General features: G+C 45.5%; 1 protein-coding gene across 15 annotated transcripts in view; it reads left to right on the plus strand.

The window, feature by feature from the left end:
• ARHGEF7 (Rho guanine nucleotide exchange factor 7) overlaps positions 1 to 23,012 on the plus strand; it is a 181,236-nt gene that overhangs the window by 15,786 nt on the left and 142,438 nt on the right. For 8 of the 15 annotated variants that reach the window (XM_035294224.3, XM_035294248.3, XM_035294229.3 and 5 more), the window contains exon 2: positions 20,558 to 20,644. The exons of 3 other annotated variants lie outside the window; for them this stretch is intronic. In XM_035294224.3, coding sequence (XP_035150115.1) covers positions 20,558 to 20,644 — 87 coding nt within the window. Of the gene's footprint in view, positions 1 to 20,311; positions 20,373 to 20,557; positions 20,645 to 23,012 lie in introns of those variants that run through there. 4 more of the 15 variants (XM_035294308.3, XM_035294328.3, XM_035294317.3 and 1 more) reach the window with 1 other exon arrangement.

Raw genomic sequence — 23,012 nt, forward strand, 5'->3', positions numbered from 1 at the left:
AACACACAGCAGAAGAGTCTATGCCCCTTGGCCAATGGGGCCCAGTGGTGGTTTGGGAAATTCCGTCCTCAAAAGGTGGCACTTGAGTTGCCCTCTGACTGACGCATAGCTGTCATAAGAGGAGGGGCATGCACCCCTAGACAGAGGGGCCCTGCAAGGCCTGGGGCAAGAGGAGGTCTGCTGTGTTTCATGTAGAGGGGAAAGGCCTGGACAGGTAGTGCTGGAACTGAGGGGATGCAGAGAGCCAGGCAGAGTCAGGCAGCACAGGGCTGGTGGGCCATTAGTTTGTAAAGGTTTTGATACTTTTCAAATTTTTAAGGAGAGAATGATATGATAAGTTCTGTTTTTTGAAAAATGACAGTTCCAAAGGAAAAAAAAATTAGCTGGAGGCATCACACTACCTGACTTCAAACTATACTACAAGGCTACGGTAATCAAAACAGCATGGCAGTGGCACCAAAACAGAGATATACACCAATGGAACAAAACAGAGGCCTCAGAAATAATGCCACACATCTACAACCATCTGATCTTTGACAAACCTGACAAAAATAAGCAATGGGGAAAGGATTCCCTATTTAATAAATGGGTTTGGGAAAACTGGCTAGCTGTATGCAGAAAGCTGAAACTGGACCCCTTCCTTACACCTTATACAAAAATTAACTCAAGATGGCTTACAGATTTAAACATAAGACCTAATACCATAAAAACCCTAGAAGAAAACCTAGGCAATACCATTCAGGACATAGGTATTGGGCAAGGACTTCATGACTAAAACACCAAAAGCAATGGCAACAAAAGCCAAAATAGACAAATGGGATTTAATTAAACGAAAGAGCTTCTGCACAGCAAAAGAAACTATCATTAGAGTGAACTGGCAACCAACAGAATGGGAAAAAAATGTTTGCAATCTACCCATCTGACAAAGGGCTAATATCCGGAATCTGCAAGGAACTTAAACAAATGTACAGGAAAAAAATAACTTCACCAAAAAAGAAGCAAAGGATATGAACAGACACTTCTCAAAAGAAGACATTTATGCAGACAACAAACATACGAAAAAATGCTCATCATCACTTGTCATTAGAGAAAGTGCAAATCAAAACCACATTGAGATACCACCTTACACCAGTTAGAATGGCAATCATTAAAAAATCAGGAAACAACAGGTGCTAGAGAGGATGTGGAGAAATAGGAATGCTTCTATGCTGTTGGTGGGAGTGTCAATTAGTTCAACCATTGTGGAAGACAGTGTGGCAATTCCTCAGGGATCTAGAACTGTGCATGCATCTGTAGCGACTGGCAGGAGACTGAGTGGGAGATTAGGGCGCTCGTTAACTTTCTTGACTATTTGGTTAAGAGGAAGTGATCTCCAGCGAGGGTCAGTGTGATTTTCTTGATAAAGGAAGATCTAGCAAACTGTATCCCTTTGAATAGCTTTAGGGGAGAACGTCTACGATATTTTTTCGTTCTTTTCCCACGTTTTAAAGTATGTGTTTTTCCTTCCTGATGGATGCATCTGGTGGTTTAAGGCCAGTACGCGTTGCATTGAGCCTGAACAATTGCTACTCTGAGAACTTCCAAGACTTTCATATCCAGCTTATAAATGTATTGATGTCAGGTGTCTAATATTTCCCCTTTGACTCATTTGAAAGTGAATGGCTTCTGAGGTCAGGATGGGGACATTGCCAAAACCAACCGATTTCTGCTGTCTCTGTTTTGCAGGTGACGTTTGAAAGTCTAGATTTGGTATAAGTAAGGTATGTTAGGCATGTCAATGTATAAGTTTTAGAAAGTTCAGGTGCAAATTGAGGACTATTTATGGGATGATTTTGTGAACACACTTGTGTCTCTCCTGGGACTTGTTTTCTCTTTCCCTTTAGAAAATGCTCACAGTGGGCCGGGCGCGGTGGCTCAAGCCTGTAATCCCAGCACTTTGGGAGCCCGAGACAGGTGGATCACGAGGTCAAGAGATCGAGACCATCCTGGTCAAAATGGTGAAACCCCATCTCTATTAAAAATACAAAAAATTAGCTGGGCATGGTGGCGCGTGCCTGTAATCCCAGCTACTCAGGAGGCTGAGGCAGGAGAATTGCCTGAACCCAGAAGGCGGAGGTTGCGGTGAGCCGAGATCGCGCCATTGCACTCCAGCCTGGGTGACAAGAGTGAAACTCCGTCTCAAAATGCTCACAGTGTGTTATGTATCATGCTAAATGGAGGGAGATGGAGCAAATCCAGTGGTGCTTATTGGGATACAGTTCCTAAATAACTGCAACAAATGTAAGAATGTCCTGGGGAATTATTTTCCTCATTCAAAGCATTAAAACATGAACAATTGCTTTGTCTTCCCGCTGCCCAAGATGCCGAAAGGGAAGAAGGCCAAGGGGACGAAGGTGGCTCCGGCCCCTGCTGTCGTGAAGAAGCAGGAGGCCGAGAAAGTAGCGAACCCCGTGTTTCAAAAAAGGCCGAAGAATTTTGGCATTGGACAGGATGTCCAACCGAAAAGAGAACTCACCCCCTTTGTGAAATGGCCCCGCTGTATCAGGTGGCAGCGGCAGGGAGCCATCCTTTATAAGCGGCTGAAAGTGCCTCCTGTCATTAACCAGTTCACCCAGGCCCTGGACCGCCAAACAGCTATTGAACTGCTAAAGCTGGCCCCGAAGTATAGACCAGAGGCACAGCAAGAGAAGCAGCAGAGGCTCTTGGCCTGGCCAGGAAGAAAGCTGCTGGCAAAGGGGACGTCCCCACTAAGAGACCATTTGTCCTTCGAGCAGGAGTTAACGCCATCACCACCTTGGTGGAGAACAAGAAAGCTGAGTTGGTGGTGATTGCAGATGGCACGGATCCCATTGAGCTGGTTGTCTTCTTGCCTGCCCTGTGTCAAAAAATGGGAGTCCCTTACTGTATTATCAAGGGGAAGGCAAGACTGGGACGTCTAGTCCACAGGAAGACCTGCACCACTGTCACATTCACCAGGTGCTTTGGCTAAGCTGGTGGAAGCTAAGAGGACAAACTACAGTGAAAGATATGATGAGATACGCCATCACTGGGGAGGCAATGTCCTGGGTCCCAAGTCTGTGGCTCACATCGCCAAGCCTGGAAAAAGCAAAGGCCAAAGAACTTGAAACTGAATGGGGTGAAATGTACATTGTAGAGTTTTCTGTAAATAAAAATAATTTAAGCGATAAAAAAAAAACATGAACAATTCAGTTCTGTCTCCATGTGTGGGAGAAGTAAACTCACCCCTTTTTTCTTTTTAATCCTTTTTCTTTGAGAGGATGGTGGGTAGAGAGTGTTATTTTGGGTAGGGGTAGGGATATTGAGGGAAGGGAGAGTGATTGACACACACACAAGTACACACACAACTATGCATATACATATATACATCTATACACATGTATATATACACATATATGCATACATATTTATACAAATGCACACACATATGCATATGCATTTATGGATACACACATGTATGCACACACATATGTATATACCCACATGCATATACACACATATACATACATGCTATATTCACATTTATACACATGCATATGTACACATGTATACAGTGCACACCCTGTGCATATATACAGTATATATACACATCTGTACGCACATATCTACAAACACATATGCCTACACGCACGCACAAATATGCACACACGTAAACATACATGAACACATGCATACGTATACACACATAGATACACGTGTGTGTAAGTGTGCACACAAATACATACATTTCAGCTTATGGGCTGAAAGTATCTGGGTTGGTTTGGTTTTCCTTCTTTTATAGTCAGAAATGGCAGAGCTGCTCAACACGAACTTTTGTCCGTCACTTGTGGAAATGTTGGCGGTGTCACTGACACCGGAATTGGCCGTTTGCATTTTTCAAGCTGTTTTCAAGTAAGATGGTTCTTCCATCTGTTTTTTCTTTGGTCTAGGTGGTCGTACATTTTGTACATTTGGGTGTGTGTGAGAATGCCCAAGGGCCTGTGGAAATTGAGTGCCGGACACTACTACCAGAGTTTCTGATTTTGTAGGACTGGGACTGGGGCTGAGAATCTGCATTTCTAACCAATTCTCAGGCAGTGCTGGTGCTGCTGGTCCTGGGACCATGATGGAGAATCACTGACCTAGCCTACTGAGCTCATTAGCCCAGCAGCACCATGACCTGGACCAGATGGATGATGTGCATGACCCTTTAAGCAGACAGGAGGCCAAGGCATGCTCACCTGGGCGTTTTTTCCACAGGAGGCGCAGGCTGCTTGCTCACCTTGGTGTGCCCTCCCCATTCCCACGCTTGACAAATTTCCTGACTAGTGCCTTCTTAGTTCAAGACGGAGCAGACCCCCAGTGCTCCTTCCTCATGGGCCTTGGAGTATTTAAACATGGAGGCAGGGAGGCAGAAAAGACATCCTGCTTGCATTGGAAGGGGACTCGGAATTTATGTGAAAAATTGGAATCCCATTTGTTTCTGTGCATAATTTTTTAAAATAAAATGAATGTATGTTTTTTTTTTCATACAACAGAAGAGAAACAATCTACATTAAGAGGCCAAGCTCAGGAGGTTGTATAAGATTTGATGAAATATGTTACTTAAATTGAGGCACATAAGGAGACCTGAGTGAAATATTCAAAATTACGGTTGGGAAGAACTATAACTAAATAAGTATTGAGTCACAAAAAAATGACCAGCAGACGGAGTCACATTGTTTTAGGTAACAATGCTCTTTAATGTCGATAAAGAAGAGTCAATCAACCATGCTGCCTGGTCACAGGCGTTAGGGGCAGCCGCGGGGAAGAGTCTGGGTTGCAAGTTCAAAAACACAGCTGGCGCTTGGCACGTGGCTCACGCCTGTAATCCCAACACTTTGAGACGCTGAGGCAGGTGGATCACTTGAGGTCAGGAGTTGAACACCAGCCTGGCCAACATGGTAAAACCCCACCTCTACTAAAAATACAAAAATTAGCCAGGCCTGGTGGCTTATGCCTGTAATCCCAGCTACTTGGAAGGCTGAGGTGGGAGGATCACTTGAAGCCGGGAGGTGGAGGTTGCAGTGAGCATAGATCGCACAACTGCACTCCAGCCTGGGTGACAGAACAAGATTCTATCTCAAAAAGCAAAACCAAACCAAAAAAAAAAAAACAAAAAACATAGCTGGGCGAATGGCTTCTCGTCAAGGAAGCGGCTCATGTTGTGGAGTTCAGCTGAGCCATGACTCAAAGGGTTTCGGTCATCCTTAAATTGGGGATGCCCTTGTCCTCTGAAAGCCTGAAGCAGCCTGCATGGCTCATACTCTCCTTTCGGCAAAACCAAAGACATATTGCTCCATTTCACTCTAGCACATGCTCTGCAATTCAGTGGTCAGTTGAGGATCCGTTTGTAAAAACTGAATATGGAGAAAATGATGATAATTTTGACAACATCCCACCCCTAAGTCTCGGCATAGGAGAAAACACTGCATCCTGTGGAGAAAACACTGCATCCTTTAGAGAAAGAGCTGGGTCTAGAGAACCGGCTCCAGCTGGCATGGAAGCTCCTTTTCTAGATCTTTCTAGATATAAGGTCTAGGCATGAGCCACCACACCCACCGTCCTTTCTTAGATGGTTCATTCCCTAGTGACTTTGCTGAAGCCTTTGCTTTTGTGAATGGCGTTGGAATCACCTGACAAGGATTTCCAAGCAGCCATCATGAAGAGGCCTTGAAAAGCAATGACAGTCTCTGGAAACCAATAAAATGATGGAACATCTCAGCAAAGAAATAAAACTATGTAAAGGAAATGAAGATTATGGAACTGAACAGAATAATGGAAATAAGACTGGATGGGCTAAAGGTGCTGTAGAGATGGCAGAAGACTGATGAGTGAACTTGATCGAGGACTCGTCAAGGGAGGGGCTCAGTGTGGACAGAGGAGCGAAAACAGACCTCTGAAAGCAAGGGCTGCCCGGGGCTGCACACGCTGTGGAGCAGCAGACAGTGTGTGAACGGCGACAGGAGTGCAGCTTCCCCGCTTCCCTTGCCGGCTCCTGGTCTCTCCCTCTGCGTCTCTCTGTGACTCTGTGTCTCCCCTATTTGTCTTTCTGTATCTGTGACATCCTCCACCTCTCTGTCTCTCTCTCTCTCTGTGTCTACGTCTCTGTCTCTCTCATCTCTGAAAGGTCAGAATCACAGGAGGCCTTCAGCGCTTGTTTTGTTCCTCTTGGGAGAAGAATGAAGGCCACCCTGTGAAACCCGCGGCTCTTGTGGATGCCGGCATGAAGTACGGGCAGTGGAGGGAGGCCTGATGTGGGCTGCGGAAGCAGGCCAGCCGCTTACAGGGAAACCCAATTTGGGGCCTGCGATTTTCCTTAGCGATAGGGAGGCAGGAGCTGTAAGCAGAGCTTACAGGCAGCCCTGGATGAACTGATATCCATGCGTAGAAGAAACTGAGTTTGGACCTGCAGGTAAGCAGTCCTGGGACAGAGCTGGGCAGCCCATGGGAAGCTGGCCACCGGCAGAGCCAGTGGCAACAGGATGTAGCAATTAGTCCCAACAGGGAGGGGTGAAGCTTTTAAGGTAAAACCGAGACAATCTTTCTATCATTTTGTCTACAGCGATTAAATTTCCGAGTCTTCTTCGGGGTAGTTCCTGTCTTAAATATCCAGTTCTCACATTAGACCAATTATACTACTTTTTGATTCTAGATGCTATGTCAGAATCATTCAGCTTCACCTTTGGTCGCCATAATCAAGTGATTTATGGTACTTGGGAGTGTCACAGGCCAAGGTCCTTAGTTCATTCATTCACAAATCATATACCTAGTGCCTGTCTCTATATGCCATCTGTTAAGATACAACCCTCAGCCAAACGGACCAAATAGGCTGCAGCTGGAGCATGTATTGTACAGTACAGGGACGGATTCTGTAAACACCACACGGAAATGAATGAGACAGTACATTTACAGTGATAGGTGCTATGGAGGAAAACAGCAGGTGGGGGTGGGAAGTGCCAGCACCTGGAGCAGTGTTGCAGGCCAACATCAGGTCACCAGGGAGGTGTTACTGAGAAGTGACATGAACAGAGACTTGATGAATGGGAGCGAAGAAAGGAGTGGCGTGAAGATCGGGGAGGATAGAGTTGCAGGTAGGGGAACGGTTAGTTCGAGGTCCTGGGGCAGAAGCCTACCTAGGGACTTCCAGAACGGCACAGGCCAGTGAGAGTGGGGAGGTGGTAGCTGGCTGATTAGGTCAAGGAGGGGACGAGGGAGCAATTGTGTAAAATCTGCTTGGCCATTCGAAGGACTTGGCCTTTTATTGCTAACTTTTTTTTTTTTGCTTTTTTAGAGGCAGGGTCTTGTTCTGTTGTCCAGGAGGGAGTGCAGTGGCAGATCACAGCTCACTGCAGCCTTGAACTCGTGGGTTCCAGTGATCCTCCCGAGTGGCTGGGACTACAGCATGCATCACCATGCCCAGCTAATTTTTAAATTTTTTGTAGAGTAAGTGTCTTGCTATGTTGTCCTGGGCTGATCCTGAACTCCTGGCTTCAAGCAATTCTCCTGCTTTGGCTTCCCAAAATGTTGGGATTACATATAAGGTCTAGGCATGAGCCACCACACCCAGCCTAGATCTTATTTTTTAGAGCAGTTTTAGGTTTCCAGAAGAATGAGCTAAAAGTACAGCGTTCCTATATACCCCCTTCTTTCAGCCTATCCACCTTCCCCCATTATTAACACCCTACATTAGTATGGTGCACCTGTTACAACTGATGAGCTGATACCCATACTTTATTATTAACTAAAGGCCATAGTTTCCATCAGGATTCACTCTGTGTTGTACGTTCTGTGGGTTCTGACAAGTGTATAATATCATGCAGAGTAGGTTCACTGCCCTGACCTCCTCTATGCTCTGCCTAGTCATCCCTCCCTCGCCTCAGCCCCTGTTGATGTTTTTACTGTCTCCATAGTTTTTTTTAAATTTACATTTACTGGTTTATTATAAGAATATTGCAAAGGCTGCAATGAAGCGACATGTAGTGTGGGTTATGGGGGAAGGGTTACACAGCTTCCATGCCCTCCCTGGGTGCGCCCCCCTCCAGGAACCTCTATGTGTTTAGCTGTGTGGAAGCTCCGAAAGTTTTGCCTTTTCCAGAATGTCATATAGGTAGAACCACACATTCTGTAGCCTTTCTGATCGGCTTCTATCACTTAGCAATATGCATTTAAGGTTCCTCCATATATATATATTTTTTTTCAGATGGAGTTTCGCTTTTGTTACCCAGGCTGGAGTGCAATGGCGTGATCTCGGCTCACTGCAACCTGCACCTCCTGGGTTCAGGCAATTCTCCTGCCTCAGCCTCCTGAGTAGCTGGGATTACAGGCACGCGCCACCATGCCCAGCTAATTTTTTGTATCTTTAGTAGAGACGGGGTTTCACCATGTTGACCAGGATGGTCTCGATCTCTTGACCTCATGATCCACCCGCCTCAGCCTCCCAAAGTGCTGGGATTACGGGCTTGAGCCACTGCACCCGGCCCCTCCATATTTTTTTATGGATTGATAGCCCACTTATTTCTATCACTGAATAATCCCATTGTATGATGTACCACCGTTTTCTCTGCATTCACCTACTGAAGTACATCTTGGTTGCCTCCCAGTAATGGCAATTATGAAGAAAGTTGCTACAAACAAATGCCTGCAGGCTTTTGTGTGGACGTAGGTCTTCAGCTTGGGGCGGGTGAATATGATGCCAAGGAGCACCATGGCGGGATCGCACGGTAGGCCTACGTTCAGCTTTGTTGGGGACCGCCCAGCTGCCTTCTAGTGGCTGCACCATTCTGCCTTCGCACCAGCACTGAGTGTGAGCTCCATTCTTCTCCATGCTTGTCAGCACTTGGTGTTGACAGTCTTGTGCATTTTGGCCATTCTGACATGTGCGCAGTGGCATCTCCTTGTTTTAATTTGCATTTCCTTCATAGCACATGATGTTGGATGTCTTTTCATGTGCTATTTACCATCTGTGTATCTTTGTTGGTGTCTTCAGATATTTTGCCCATTTTTAAAAGGGAGTTGTTTTCTTAATGAGTTTTAAGAGTTCTTTGTATGTTCAGAATACAAGTTATTGATTAGATGTGTTTTGCAAATATCCCCTCCCAGTCGGTGGCTTGTCTTCTTGTTCTCTCGAGGACTTTGGCTTTTCCTGAGTGAAATGGGGCGCTTTTAACAGTTTTGAGCGGAGGAGTGACGTTACAGTGACGGCAAATTATAAATAACGATAGTAGCATGAACCAAACGGAATTCTTGTGTATACATTAGCAGCCTTCTCTTTAAGTAATGAAGATCATTTTTTCTAAACGGTTTTTAAAAAACGTGTTTCCCAAGTACAGATTGTTACCCAGCTCGTTCACAGCTACGGCCCTATTTATTTCAGCCCACACTGCTGATACTTGAGTTGTGGGTGATAATGATCTTTTTGTCACCTTTTTATTACTCACAGATAATATGAAAGTCCCAACTGGCCTGTCTTTCACGCAAGAGGCTTTTACAGCCTACAAGCGTCCTTGGCCAACGCTTCCTGCCCTCTCTTCCCACCATGTCACTCTCTCTAGGGCAGGCCCAACTGCTATTTATAGAGAGCTGTGCTTAACTGTGGATGTCCTCAGCTGTTTCCAGTTTCCTCATTTCACTTTCTTCCTCTGAGTGAATGGTTCTTTCCTGCTTCACCATCTCCTCTTCAAAATGAGCCTGCCTCTTTGCATGCCTTAAAATCCTCAAGTTAATTTGGATGAAAACAGATTTCTTCCTAGGTGGTCAGGTTTAGTCTTCTCTTAAATGGCTCTGAGGCTTGAACTTGCATTAAATGCAGCTTCTTGGGCAGCGTATGAACCAAAGACAGATTCTTGAGTGGGAAGGGCCAGGAACAAGGCCAAGCATGACTGTGGAGCTCCCACTGCTGCCCCCTGGCTTCACTGTGTGTGGAACTGGACAGCAGGGGTATACTTCAGAAGTAAATCCGAGTAGTGGAGGCAAGCATACTCAGGGCCGCCATCAAAAACCCCAGACATCTGAGAACACCCATGTGAACAGTGGAGTAGCTCTGGGGACGGCAGGGACAGGAGCTCTCGTTCTCACGGAGGTGCCTTGGTCAAGGGTAAGATGTCGGGTTGTTGGTGAGGCAGAGAGTAGATACGGGAGGTGGCGTCTCAGCAGAGAGCAGACTGCTTGTGCTCAGCATGGACATGACCCTGCCTTGTTAGAAACTCACCCAGTGACTACACAGCCAGCACCCACCTTGGGTTCACTGGCACATTTCTGTCAGAGGCCACAGCCTTCCTCACAGGTGTCTCGCCGACCACACTGAAGTGCATTCAGTGGGAGAGGGAACATGCCAATGAGGCAGAAACAACAGAGCAAAGGAGCCTGATAAGAAAGTCATCAGCAGCTCCAAATTCACAGAACGCCATGCCACAATTTATAGACTGTTTCCCTTAGGTCACAAGCATGAAGGTGAAAGAGAAAAGACGATTATTCCATGTGAACAGGTGAAAGAACCATCTCTGACCCCAAGACTCGACTCCAGTTGTCTTGTGAGTACTGCTGTCAGTTTTCTTGTTCGTAGCTCCTTCAAGGGCACATGGAAGTGGCAAGATGTCACCTGTGCCCATCCCAGCTGCACTTGCTTCCTGGGGGTCTGCATCGCCACAGCCTGACCTTGAGGGGTGGTGGGGCACATGCTGCTTCCCAAATACACCGCCATGTTTTCATCTAATAACCGGGAGAACAAAATGCGACTCAATGGAGAAATGTATTCTCAGTTATCTGATGAAGTTTTCTCCTTAAATATTTTGTTATCCATTTTTGGCATTGGTATGAATTTGGGGCTGCTGCCACCAGCTTTTGGAGTTTGTGAGAACCAGGCCTCGGGATGCGTGAGTCAGCTGAAGCACTGCAGTCTTGCTGGTCTCTCTTTGACATTTCATTTCTCTGGCATATCTGAATTTAGGCTGGGAACTGGAGGTTTGGTACACGTGTGTCTATTACTACCCTTTGTAATCTGGCCAGTTCCATACTCACGGAGACAATTCCCAGATGGCTGCAGCATTTCATTTAGAGTTGGGCTTTGGGATTTGTTGAAGAAGGAATGCAAAAGAGAAACATGCTTTATTTAAGGCTTAAATTTCTTCCAGTGAACGACTTGCTTATTATTGCTAAAGAGTTTTTGGGGGAGCAGCTTACTTATCTGGAATTTAACACTCAAATCCTTGAAATTCCTGCCTGTTGCTTCATGTTTTCTCATGGATTTGGAAGAAGAGCTGTCCTGCAGACTTCCAAGTTAGCTCCACTGACCTACATTTTCACTCCATGTAACATTATTGACTGTGGATCGAGCCCAGAGAGCTGGGGAAGAGCATAACTCCTGATCAGAAGACAGCGGCAGTTTAATTAGAATAAAGCAGCGACTACCGTGTAATTAAAAATTAGATGAACCATTGGATGCTAAGCAGCCGTTTAGAAGGTGAACTTAGGAAACTTACCACTGCCCCTTGGCATGGCATGGTGGAGATCTGCCCCATAGAGACCCCAGCACACTGACAGCCCAGCTGTCTGAGAACTATTTTGTAAGAGGGTAGTCACGCTGGCTTGAGGGGAGGGATAATAGATTGGGAGTGGTCGTCGTCTTCTCTAATGTATTTAATAATCCTTGCCCATGGGACAGCATTCAAAGGGTACAGCAAGTAGAGAGTGAACAGCAAATTTCCCTCGTCCCCTGTCCTCCATGCCCAACTCCGTCTCCCTGTGGGGAGCCCTCGTTAAGTGTCTGGCATATGCTTGCAGAGATGGCTCCATGCATTTCTAAACACCTACATAGGTTTTCTTCTTGCTTTTTTTAAAAAACACAAAAGGTAGATAGTATCCACACTGTTGACCGTGTTCCCTACCCCTCCAAATGTAACTTGGAGATTGTAATGTATGAGGATATAGAGCTGCCTCTTTTTTAAAGGCTGTGTGGTACTGGCGACAGTCTGTGGAAGCATTAGAATTCATTTACTCTGTCCTCTAGATTGTTTCCAATCGTTTGCTATTACACTGTGTTCTAATTTTAGATGCCACCAGGCAGTTCTCCAGGTTAGGGGCCAGGCAGAAAACAGATAGATGGCATGCTAAACAGAGGTGGTTGATGAGACTATTCATGAAGTGAGGGCAGGAATAAGGACAACCCACAAGAGATGTGGAAGCACCCTGAAAAGTCATTAACTCCCCTTGGCCCCGAAGGGAAAGGTCAGGGGAAGCGGGGTTACTCCAGCCAGTGAGACCTGCCTGACAGGAGCCATGGTCTTCCACCTGTGGTATGTTGGTAAATGTTTCATACCTGGCTGTCCGCGATGGGGGCCCTGGCGTGTACTGCCCGCTGATTTCTGTGCCATTAAGTACTTCCACCGGGTTTTCAAGGCACCAGCATGACGGGGTGAGACCCCCACAGTCCCCTGTGAGCCAGCTCCAGCGTTTACCGCCCTAGACCCCTGCTTCCTGCTAGGGTCCCCTGTTGGCTCAACCCTACCAGAAGCCAGAGAGCAGGGAAGCCTGGTTGATGCAGTCCTCAGAGGTCAGTGAAATACACAGGCTGTACAGTTTTGGACCCGTCATTTCAGCTCTCTGAGGCCCTGTTTTCTCACCTGTAAAATACCAGAATTACCTGAAATGTTTTCTATGAACCTGTATTAAGTTTCTTTCTTTCACTTGCTCTGTGATGAGTGAATCTGGTGACCTAAGTGGGTTTGGTCATTTAGTGCACAGTTGCTATTTAATGTGAGGTATCTTTGGTCCTGCAGTTAGGGAGCTTATGTTTAATGAGGGAGATAAGATGTGCACGAGCAGGTCCAGCTATGTTGTAGGTCTAGCTGTGGACAGAACCATATGCCTTCAGAGGAGGAAGTAATCTTTCGTAGCTGGGGTGATGAGGTTATTGATGGCAAAGACCTGGGGTGACCTTTGCTCTGTGGTTGGGAGTCTGAATGATTCTCCAAGTGGGAAAAAACAGAACACTTCTAGATTCACTCTACATATACACTAGGTTCTCTAAGTATGGTCCTGGAACTGAAAACATCTCCAGGGAACTTGTCAGAAATCCAAAGTCTTGAGTTCTGCCCCACCTACGGAATCTATGTTACTCCATGAGATTCTGATGCATGTAGATGTTTAAGAAACACTGAGCTATACCATACCAGTGGTTCCCAAACCTGGCTGAAAATCGGAATCAGATGAAGACTTTAAGCACGTGCACGCTAACACTAGGCTCCCGGGCGGTACTTCAGACCTACGCAGCATCAGAATCTCCCTGGGGAGCGAATACTTCCCAGATGTGACTATTTTCTACTGTTGAGGTAACATTGAGCCTATTTAATTATTTGCCTTGTTGATACTGCCTGTTCTTCCTTCCCTAGTGGTTTTTTTTAAATCACTCTTTCAAAGTCTGAGAGTCTTTAAATTCTGAGTGGTGGCAGCTATCTTATTTGGCTCTTTGCTTTGGTTGAGGGTAGAGATGACTGTTTTTGACCTGAGTAGTTGGTAGGAAGTTGAGATGAAAACTGGACAGCTGTGGATGCTTCTGGAGTCTGACCTAATGCTGCTTTGTGATTAATTTGTAGCAAATTTTCACATGATACACACCACTTATCAAATATTAAGTATAAAAGCTGCATTTTGAAGGAAAATTCTGATTCTGGGACTGTCTGTGCCTCTGCCTGGTTAGAGTTCTTGATGGAAAAGCCTGGAGTTTATTACAGTGGATAATTTGGCACAGGACTTCTAAAGAGTGAACTGGGCAGAGTTGCTGGTCATTTGAGGCCTGAGTTTTCTGAATATTTCTAGAGACGACATGAAATAGGAGACCCCCTGCCCCTTTGAATTGTGAAGTCTTTGGTGATTGTAAATAAAGCTCTCAACATCGTCGTACGTGGCTTTCAGTGGACTGTGCTTTCATCTCTCTTGGGTAAATACCTAGGAAAGGACTTGCTGGTCTTAGGGTAGATGTATGTTTAACTTTGCAGGAAACTGCCAGTTTTCCAAGCATACCATTTACACTCCCATTCGTCCTGTCTGGGAATTGCAGTTACTTTACATTGTTGCCAACACTTGATACACTGTCAGCCCTTTCTGCTGATCCATTCTGGTGGATGCCATATTACCTGTGGTTTAACTTGCATTTCCCTAATGACTAAAGAGGTTACACACTATCAAGTGCTCACTGACATTCATTCCCTCGGCTTCTTTAGCGAAATATTAAAGGGACTTTCAAGCGTCTTCTCTGTATCATAATATTCCAAACATTTTTCCACCGGTTTCACCTATGATCTCAGATCCCCTTTCTCCTTCGCCTCCTTGAGAACACCCTGGACTGCTAAAATGACATACCTTTGAGACGTGGTTCCAGCTGCCTCTTCACCCTTCCAGGCCCAACTCAGATGTCACCTTTGAAGCTGTTTAAGCCTCTGGCCCTGCCCTATCTCTGCAGAATTTAGGTTGGCCTCTGCCATGCTTCTGTGGTGCTGAGTCCCCATCTGTGTGGCCACACTTGCCATGCTGTGTGCAAGCTGCTGTGCTTCACTGAGGGCAGTTCCTGGTTTCACTCTTAGCATCCACAGTGCTTATGCCATCATCTGCCCCGGAGTCTAAGCGCAATATTGCTGGATTAATTTATTACCCATTTCCTCCTCTTAGCTGCTCTATGCAAAAAGATAAGTGTTAGCCTTAAATCAGGGACAAGGGTCAAGTGACCTGTCGAATGTGACACAACATATTTGTTACACAGCTAAGTTTTGACTCTTTGACATTATGATTTTCCAAAGAGGTGTGTTTTAGGTACAGTGTACGTTGACCTAGCTTGCTACCAGTACCCATGTACATGCACAGAAATATTTTCCAAGGGATGTGCAGGCACAGGATGGTTTTAAGGGAATCCATTTCCAGACCCTCAACTTACATACACACACCTAAAACTGAGCAGCCTTGGAAGGGGCCTGAAGCAATGGAAGACATGAAGCTGCTTGGCCGCCCCATCTCCCTCTCACAATGGCCATTCTCCCACTTCATACAGAAAGGCAGACTTTTCACCTATCATCTTCCTGAGGTGCACTGCTGCAAGATGGAAAACTTCCAGGCCATGTAACAAAGAGACAATTAGAAATATTCATGGTGTTAAGAAGTCAATGACTTTAACGACTGGAATTTCGCAACTCAGGGGTTTCCACTTCTTAGCTTTCACGGAAATCAAAGGAGACCTAATCAAGTTGTTAATAAATGATTTAAAACATTTTTAAATTATGATAGACCATATCTGGACTTTGGCTATGTAGCTCAGAAGACTTCAAAGAGTTAAGTTATACCATAACAAAACTCCTTCCATTTTCATGTATTTATTTTTGTGAACAAAGTTTTTCAGGGTTTGCATAAAAATCCCCCAAGATAGGAAAAGAAGTGATGCGAGGCCATACCTCACAAAGAGTGATGGTCATTCATGGGCAGATGAACACACTAATGAACCAAAGAAGCCCCATCCATTTCATCAAAAAGATTCATTTCTGGCTGGGTGTGGTGGCTCACGCCTGTAATCCCAGTACTTTGGGAGGCTGAGGTGGGTGGACTGCTTGAGCCCAGGAGTTCAAGACCATCCTGGGCAACGTAGTGGACCACCATCTCTGAAAAAAAAAAGAAAAAGAAAAAAGAAGTACACTTCCAGATAAAATTTTGCTTTTTATATGTAATTTTAAAAAACTGTAACATACTATTTCCATCATTTGTGTGCTCATAATAGTTGTGTTAACTCAATTCAGAAAAAAAATCAGAGCAATTAAATTCTTATGGTTTAATACTCTTGACGGTAGAGTCAATTACCATTATCTGTGGTATTATGTTCTAGAAAGTTACCTTGATCACTGAATTACTGACACATGCAACATTGCTCCTAGGAGGAATAGAGGGTTAGGATCCTTTAAGAGTCTGGCCATAACATTTTGCCAACCAATCAATACATAACCTGTTTTACGTGTATTTTTGAAGATAGCTTTTTAAATATGTTTCTTACAATTCATTAATTATATGCAGTATTTCTTTATAATGAAACACTGTGTTTCCGTTACAGCATTGTGAACTCCTCTGATGGTACCAGTTCAATTCTCAGTCATAAGTACATACAGGCACAGAGTACACATATAGAGTACTCACATAAAAGAGTATTGTGAACATACTTCATACTGTGTAGTACAGTAATCACAAACACAGTCTTGAAGAAAGCATTAAGAGTGAGTATTTAAAGTTTTATAAACACATTACTTAAGACCTTACTGTGGATGGAGCTGCAGGGTGTGTGATGGTCAGTGCTCTGTGGTTTACCCTACCTATCTTAGCTTGCCCCGTGAAAATCAGAGGCTGATGGAACTTACTCTGCACAAGAGGAAGATGTCAGTAAGTGCAGCACATTGTGATTTGGCAGAGCTACCTTAGGAGTTTGTCTTTTGCAACTTGTTGATTGTGTTGGCAACTCTCTCTCAAACTGGCTAGAAAAATTGGTTCGGCCTTGTCTGCCTGGCTTTTTGCCTCAAATCTTTAAGCGATAAATGCAGTGGAAGTGAGGTGCTAAAATGCGAGGCTGTGTTCAAGCACAGGGTCACATTCTTCCATGTCGTTGAAAATTTTTTCCAAGGCAGAATTCCATTTGGGTATTTTAGCCACTGTGACAGGGAATCTTGGTGACTTTCATTGCTGACTTTGCTGCCATGTTTTGCCATCTCATCCCCATCTTTGTGGTTTCTACTGCCTTCGCTAACAAAATTTCCTCCATCTCTTCTTCCTTCACGTCGCTGAAACCTTCTCCACTTATTTACCGTGCAATATGCATCATGTTTTTGACATTTAAAAAAATATTTTCTGTAACCCCGTCAAAGCCTTGAAGTTTTCACAGTCTGGCAAAACGTTTTTCCAGCAGTTATTGATAATAGCCTGCTTGATGCTGTCCCAGGCTGTGCCAACATAATCAATAACAATCCATATAGTGAGTGATTTCCAGTAGTCTATCATGGTGGCTTCCTCGTTGGTGTCAAGAACCTCACAAGCTTTACATAGAGTTCCCTCGTGTAGTGTGCCTTGAAAGTTGTATGTCCTGAATGAGGGGCTAGATGCAAGATGTCGTATTGGGGGCATGAAAAAAACTCCTATGTTGGGGTAAGCATTTTCACGTTCTTCGTGGCAATGAACTGCGGCATTCATTATCCAAAATTAGTAAGACCCAGAAAGCAAGGTTTTTGCCCTGGAGATACTGTTCAACTTCTGGAATGAAGCAGTGGTGGAACCAATCCCAGAATATTTCAGATGCCATCCATGCTTTTCTGTTCCACCTCCAACGGACTGGCACAGTTCAGGTTTCTTCCTCTAAGCGCTGTGGGTTTTGGGCTCTGTACACCATTAGAGGTTTGCACTTAAAGTCACCCTTGGTGTTGGTGCACAATAGCAAGGTTGCATGGTCTCTGAATGCTTTAAAGCCAGGGGCTTGCATGGCCATTTGCATTACATAGGTTTGTTTGCCAACATTCTTATAAAACAAGACAGTCTCATCAGCATTGAAAACCTGCTCTTCAACATAACCCTTTTTATGTATAACACTTAGCAGGCGTTTTAAAAATTCTTCCGCAGCCCCCTTATCTGCAGAATCTGCCTTGCCTGCAAGTTTAAAATTTGATTTCATGCTGTACTGCCTTTTAAAATGTGCTAGCCAGCCTGGACCAGCTGAGAAGGGTTTAACATTTTCCTGACCTTGGGTAACTTGGCTGTAAATTTCTTCAGCTTTCAGCCTCATAATACTGTCCACTACACTTTTTTTTAAATTATTGATTGTCATCTCATGAATGACATCTCATCCACAAATTTAGCTGCTTTTCCATCTTTTCCATAGCTTCATCACGCACTATAGATACCACTTTATCACCTTCTGGGGCAGCCTCACATACGGATCAGCGGATCCCCACTTCCTCTTTGTGGATGTACCATACTGTTGATTCATTAACATTGAACTCACCGCCAACAGCACTGTAACTCATGACGGAATGAAGCTTATCTAACACATGACACATCACAGCCTTCTTGTAATTAGGGACATTAGCCAGCATTTCAGCACTACGCTTGGGGGCCATTTGAAACAGAGAAATCACCATGGGAAAAGCACAGAAGTCTGAAAAATGTGACACTAAGTAGACTGAGGACGTATGTTTACACAGTAAGAACTAAAACAGGCCGGGCACGGTGGCTCACGCCTATAATCCCAGCACTTTGGGAGACTGAGGCGGGTGGATCACAAGGTCAAGAGATCGAGACCATCCTGGTCAACAAGGTGAAACCCTGTCTCTACTAAAAATACAAAAATTAGCTGGGCATGGTGGTGCGTGCCTGTAGTCCCAGCTACTTGGGAGGCTGAGGCAGGAGAATTGCCTGAACCCAGAAGGTGGAGGTTGCAGTGAGCCGAGATTGTGCCATTGCACTCTAGTCTGGGTAACAACAGTGAAACTCTGTCTCAAAAAAAAAACAAGAACTTAAGAAGGCAGAGCATGGCCTTGTTCAAGCTCAGCTGGGAATATACACAAGGTGATCCAAAGTTTTCACAGTTCTGCATGTGTCCATATATGACTGAAAGTGTTTCAAGAATTGATTTTTGGTTACACACACTTCTTAGCAAGTAGCTGAGTTCGTAGCCTCTTTGAATGATGACTGACTACATTTGTAGAGGTCCTTGTCAAATAAGTTTGTTTTAAGCATAGATTATATGAGGATATAACTTTTTGGGTGAAATTGAATAGAAATGAGTTAAAGGAGAAAGATTTAATGTCTGACTTGTTAGGAAACTTTTTAGGTGGAGAAATGGGCATTATGTTCCTATTGTATTTAGATTCTACTGGATATGATTTTTATAAAGGATGCAACAGTTTAATTTAAAAATGTCATCAGAATGGCAGAAATTACATCCCTTGCAACTATTTAAAACTAAGAAGAAAAAATTTAGGTATTGCCTAGATATGTGATACATAACTTGAAAATTATTTTGAAGCGAAGAGAAAAATGGATTAGGAGGTAGCTTTGCTTTTGCCATTCCACTGAAAAAATGTTCAATTTTGATGGAAACATGTCAGAACTTGGTTGTAGGAATTTTTCAATTGTAGAAAGAAAAAAGCCTCATTTCATCCCTTTTGGCATTTCTGAACACTTGGTTTTGATGTATAATTTTAAAACACCTGAGCACCATGAAATGAAACCACAGTATTCCTGAGAGTAGCCTGGTGAAATGTGATTTTTCTTCTCCAGTACAGAAGGACAAAAATGTGTTTAATGTCCTCAAATGCTAGACTTCTAGATGATGCACTGGTTTAAATGTCAACACTTAATGTCTTCACATATAGCTTGGAACAGAAATTTTCTTACAGTAAAATAATCCGAGAGTTAAAAAACAACTTTTTGTATACCTCAGGCTTCTTACAATTTTCTAGTAATTGGTACCGTTCCTGGTTTCCTTAGTTTCTTGCTGTGGGTAAGGTCCAAACACCTTACACGTGTTGCTGATGGCTCTCCAAATTCTACCTTGGACTAAAGCACCAGGCAGTCTGCAGGCACCTTCCTGCGCTCCTCAACTGTGGTGGAGGCTCCATAGGATACAATTTCTTCTCTGCTGACTTACTGGATTTCATGTTAGCTGTCTACTTCGGTTAATCATTCCTGAAGTACGGGGCTTATATTTGGAAAAAGAAACCACTGCACCTTAATCCCAACAAGCATAATTTATGTTGCTTATTTTAAGTCATCGCATTAGAATAATAACTGCTCTCTCCATGAGCCTTGGCTTGAAGGAAGGGAAGAAATCCCAGGTTCTCTTCCAACAATCAGGGGTTACTCAAGCCGCCCGAGTTCTCCGGGGCCCCTCTGGGCCGGGCTGCGTTGACTCGCGAAAGGCCGAGGATGAGGCGCCGAGAGGCGGCGGCATGTGCACGCGGAGCGGAGCGGGTGCGCTGTGTCTGCGGGGCGAGGCCAAGAACCTGACGCAGGGAGGCGGCCTCTTGTGGGGTCAGGCCTAGTAGGCTGCGTCCGCGGGGCTGGGGCCGGGGCTGAGGCCGAAGACTGGGCAGGAGGGGGCGGCAATGGCCGCGCGTGGGGCCGACCGTCGGGCTGCGCCCACCTAAGTCGCGGGATAACCGGCATAGGCTCCGTCCGCTGCGGGGAAGACCTGGCTTTAGCCGGAAGACGTCCTGCGCTGGCCGGCGGGGGCGCGGTCTGAAGACGTCACTTCCGGCACCGAGGCTGACTTCCTGGTGCGGAAAGGGGCAGAGATTGGTGCAGCACAGGAGGAGGAAAAAAGGGTGAGGAGAAGCAGCGGCCGAGCGGGTCGGCGGCGGCGGCGGCGGCGGGCTCGCTCCAGGCCGCCGGGGGCCCTCCCAAGCGTCGCCAGCTGTGTTGGGAGCGCGCGCCGTGGGCGTCGCTCGGCCTTGTGCGCGGCTTCCCCGCCGCGGGCTACTGCGCTCAGCGCTTGTGCTCTGTGTTGCAGGTCTATCCGGAGCCCCGGAGCGAGAGCGAGTGCCTGAGCAACATCCGCGAGTTCCTGCGCGGCTGCGGGGCCTCCCTGCGCCTGGAGGTGAGCGGGGGCGGCCGCGGGCCGAGGGAGGGGCCGGGAAGACAGGGTTGGACCGGGGGTGGGGGCCTCGCTCCTGCCCGACGTCTCCTCCGCGCCCAAGTCCTACCTTCCTCGGCCGCTCGGGGGTTCGGGATGTGTGGAGCTGGGCGTTGCGGGTCGCGGTAACGGCCGGGAGGAGGCGGCGCGCGGGTCTCCCCCAGGGCAGGGTGGAGCCCGCGTGTGGAACTCCAGACCTTGCCCTCTTTCCAGTGAGGAAGAATGGTTCAGGTCGCTCGTGGTGCAGGTGACCATTTGTCAGGGGTGTGAACCGATTTCTTGGCACCCGCTTCAGCCTGAGCTCTGCTTTTAGGGATTGTCATCCAGGGCTCGCATGTAGGTCTGGATCAGGCCTTAGAATCCTCAGCAGGTGATCAGGCAAAGTCGTGCAGAAATAAAATGGGCCAACCCTCCGCCCTCTTCTCCCAGCCGCACTGCTTTCTCTGCTTTTTCTTTCTGAGACCAGAAATTCGGTGGCTTTTCTGTACCCCCAACTTAATGTTTAGGTTAGAGAATTCACATTAACCAGTATCGGAGGTTTAGAAAACATGCTATCGGGGAACTGGGCAGGGTCTCGATTCCCTGTAGCAAAATGTTGTCACTTCTCTAAACATTGTCCTTCCAGTCTTTCAGTGGCAGTTTCTGCGAATTTAACTTTTTATTTTACTATTGTGATTCTTCCTACACTTGCGGTGGCACTTTAAATACAGAAATCTAGCTTTGCTTTTCTTGGGATCTGCTTAAGTGGTTGCAGTCAGTCCTGTACTTAATTAAGTCCTGCCTATTATGTTGCTACTTTGTCACTCTTTTTTTTCCTTTTTTTTTTTTTTTTTAGACGGAGTTTCACTCTTGTTACCCAGGCTGGAGTGCAGTGGCTCGATCTCGGCTCACCGCAACCTCCGCCTCCTGGGTTTAGGCAATTCTCCCACCTCAGCCTCCTGAGTAGTTGGGATTACAGGCACGCACCACCATGCCCAGCTAATGTTTTGTATTTTTAGTAGAGACGGGTTTCACCATGTTGACCAGGATGGTCTCGATCTGTTGACCTCGTGATCCACCCGCCTCGGCCCCCCAAAGTGCTGGGATTACAGGCTTGAGCCACCGCGCCTGGCCGCTACTTTGTCACTCTTAGCCTTAGTTTTCTTATCTGTAAACTGAGATGGGCAATGTCAAGCTCCCAGGTGAGAGTACAGTTGGCCCTTCTTATCCAAGGTTACCCATCCTTGTATTCAGTCAACCTTGGAGTGAAAATATTGGAGGAGGGGGAAACCAATTAAAAAAAAATACAGTATAACGATTATTAACGTAGCATTTATAATGTCCTAGGTAGTGTACATAACCTGGAGATGATTTAATGTTTACAAGACTGTCATTTTATATAAAACACTTGAGCATCTGAGGGTTTTGGTGTCCACGGGGATCGTGGAACCAGTTCCCTGCTGATAAAATGGACACCTGTGTATGAAAGCGTCTTTGTAGAACCTGTTGTATAGGATAACCCAATTGAGGTTTCTCCTCCCGAAGTATAATCTCTTGCTATAGGTTTCTCTTCCTGAAATATAGTCTCTTGTTACAGGTTTCTAGGAAAACCTAGAAGTATGTGAGGGCAGGTTACGTGGAAAGCTCATTTAATTGAAATTAGACATGTAGTAATTCGTAAATTAAAGTATTAGTGGTATTAATGATTGTAAACACAAAGAAATTTATTGTTAATATTTCATGATCGTGAGAAAATTATTACACAAAAGTGGAAGTACTAGGGGAGATTCCAACAAACTTAGGGCTCTTTGAAAGGGGAAAAAGACATTGTATCAGCTTTGTCATTCTGTAATCCAGCTGCCTTATTGGCTGTGATAATATGCCTGGCTAGTGGCAAGTTTTACTCTTTCTTGGCTTTGGTTGTGGGATTTTGTTATATTATCCTATCCTCCTGAAACTACTGAGTTTTGGTTATACCACCATACTTTTGAAACTCAATTTGCACATTTAGGTTATCTGACTTTAGTGTAAGCCTTTTTAAGAAAGTTTTGTTTTAAAGTAAATTGAGGCCAGCACAGTGGCTTATACCTGTAATACCAGCACTTTGGGACACTGAGGGGGACAGATCACACACATGAGGTCAGGAGTTTGAGACCAGGCTGGCCAACATGGTGAAACCCTGTCTTTACCAAAAAAAAAAAAACCACCCCAAAAACACATAGCCCGGCATGTAGCACTCACCTGTAGTCCCAGCTACTCGGGAGGCTGAGGTGGGAGAATCGCTTGAACCCCAGAGGTGGAGGTTGCAGTGAGCTGAGATTGCAGCACTGCATTCCAGCCTGGGTGACAGAGC

The sequence above is a fragment of the Callithrix jacchus genome, chromosome 1 (assembly GCF_049354715.1).
Source record: "Callithrix jacchus isolate 240 chromosome 1, calJac240_pri, whole genome shotgun sequence".
Taxonomy (NCBI): domain Eukaryota; kingdom Metazoa; phylum Chordata; class Mammalia; order Primates; family Cebidae; genus Callithrix; species Callithrix jacchus.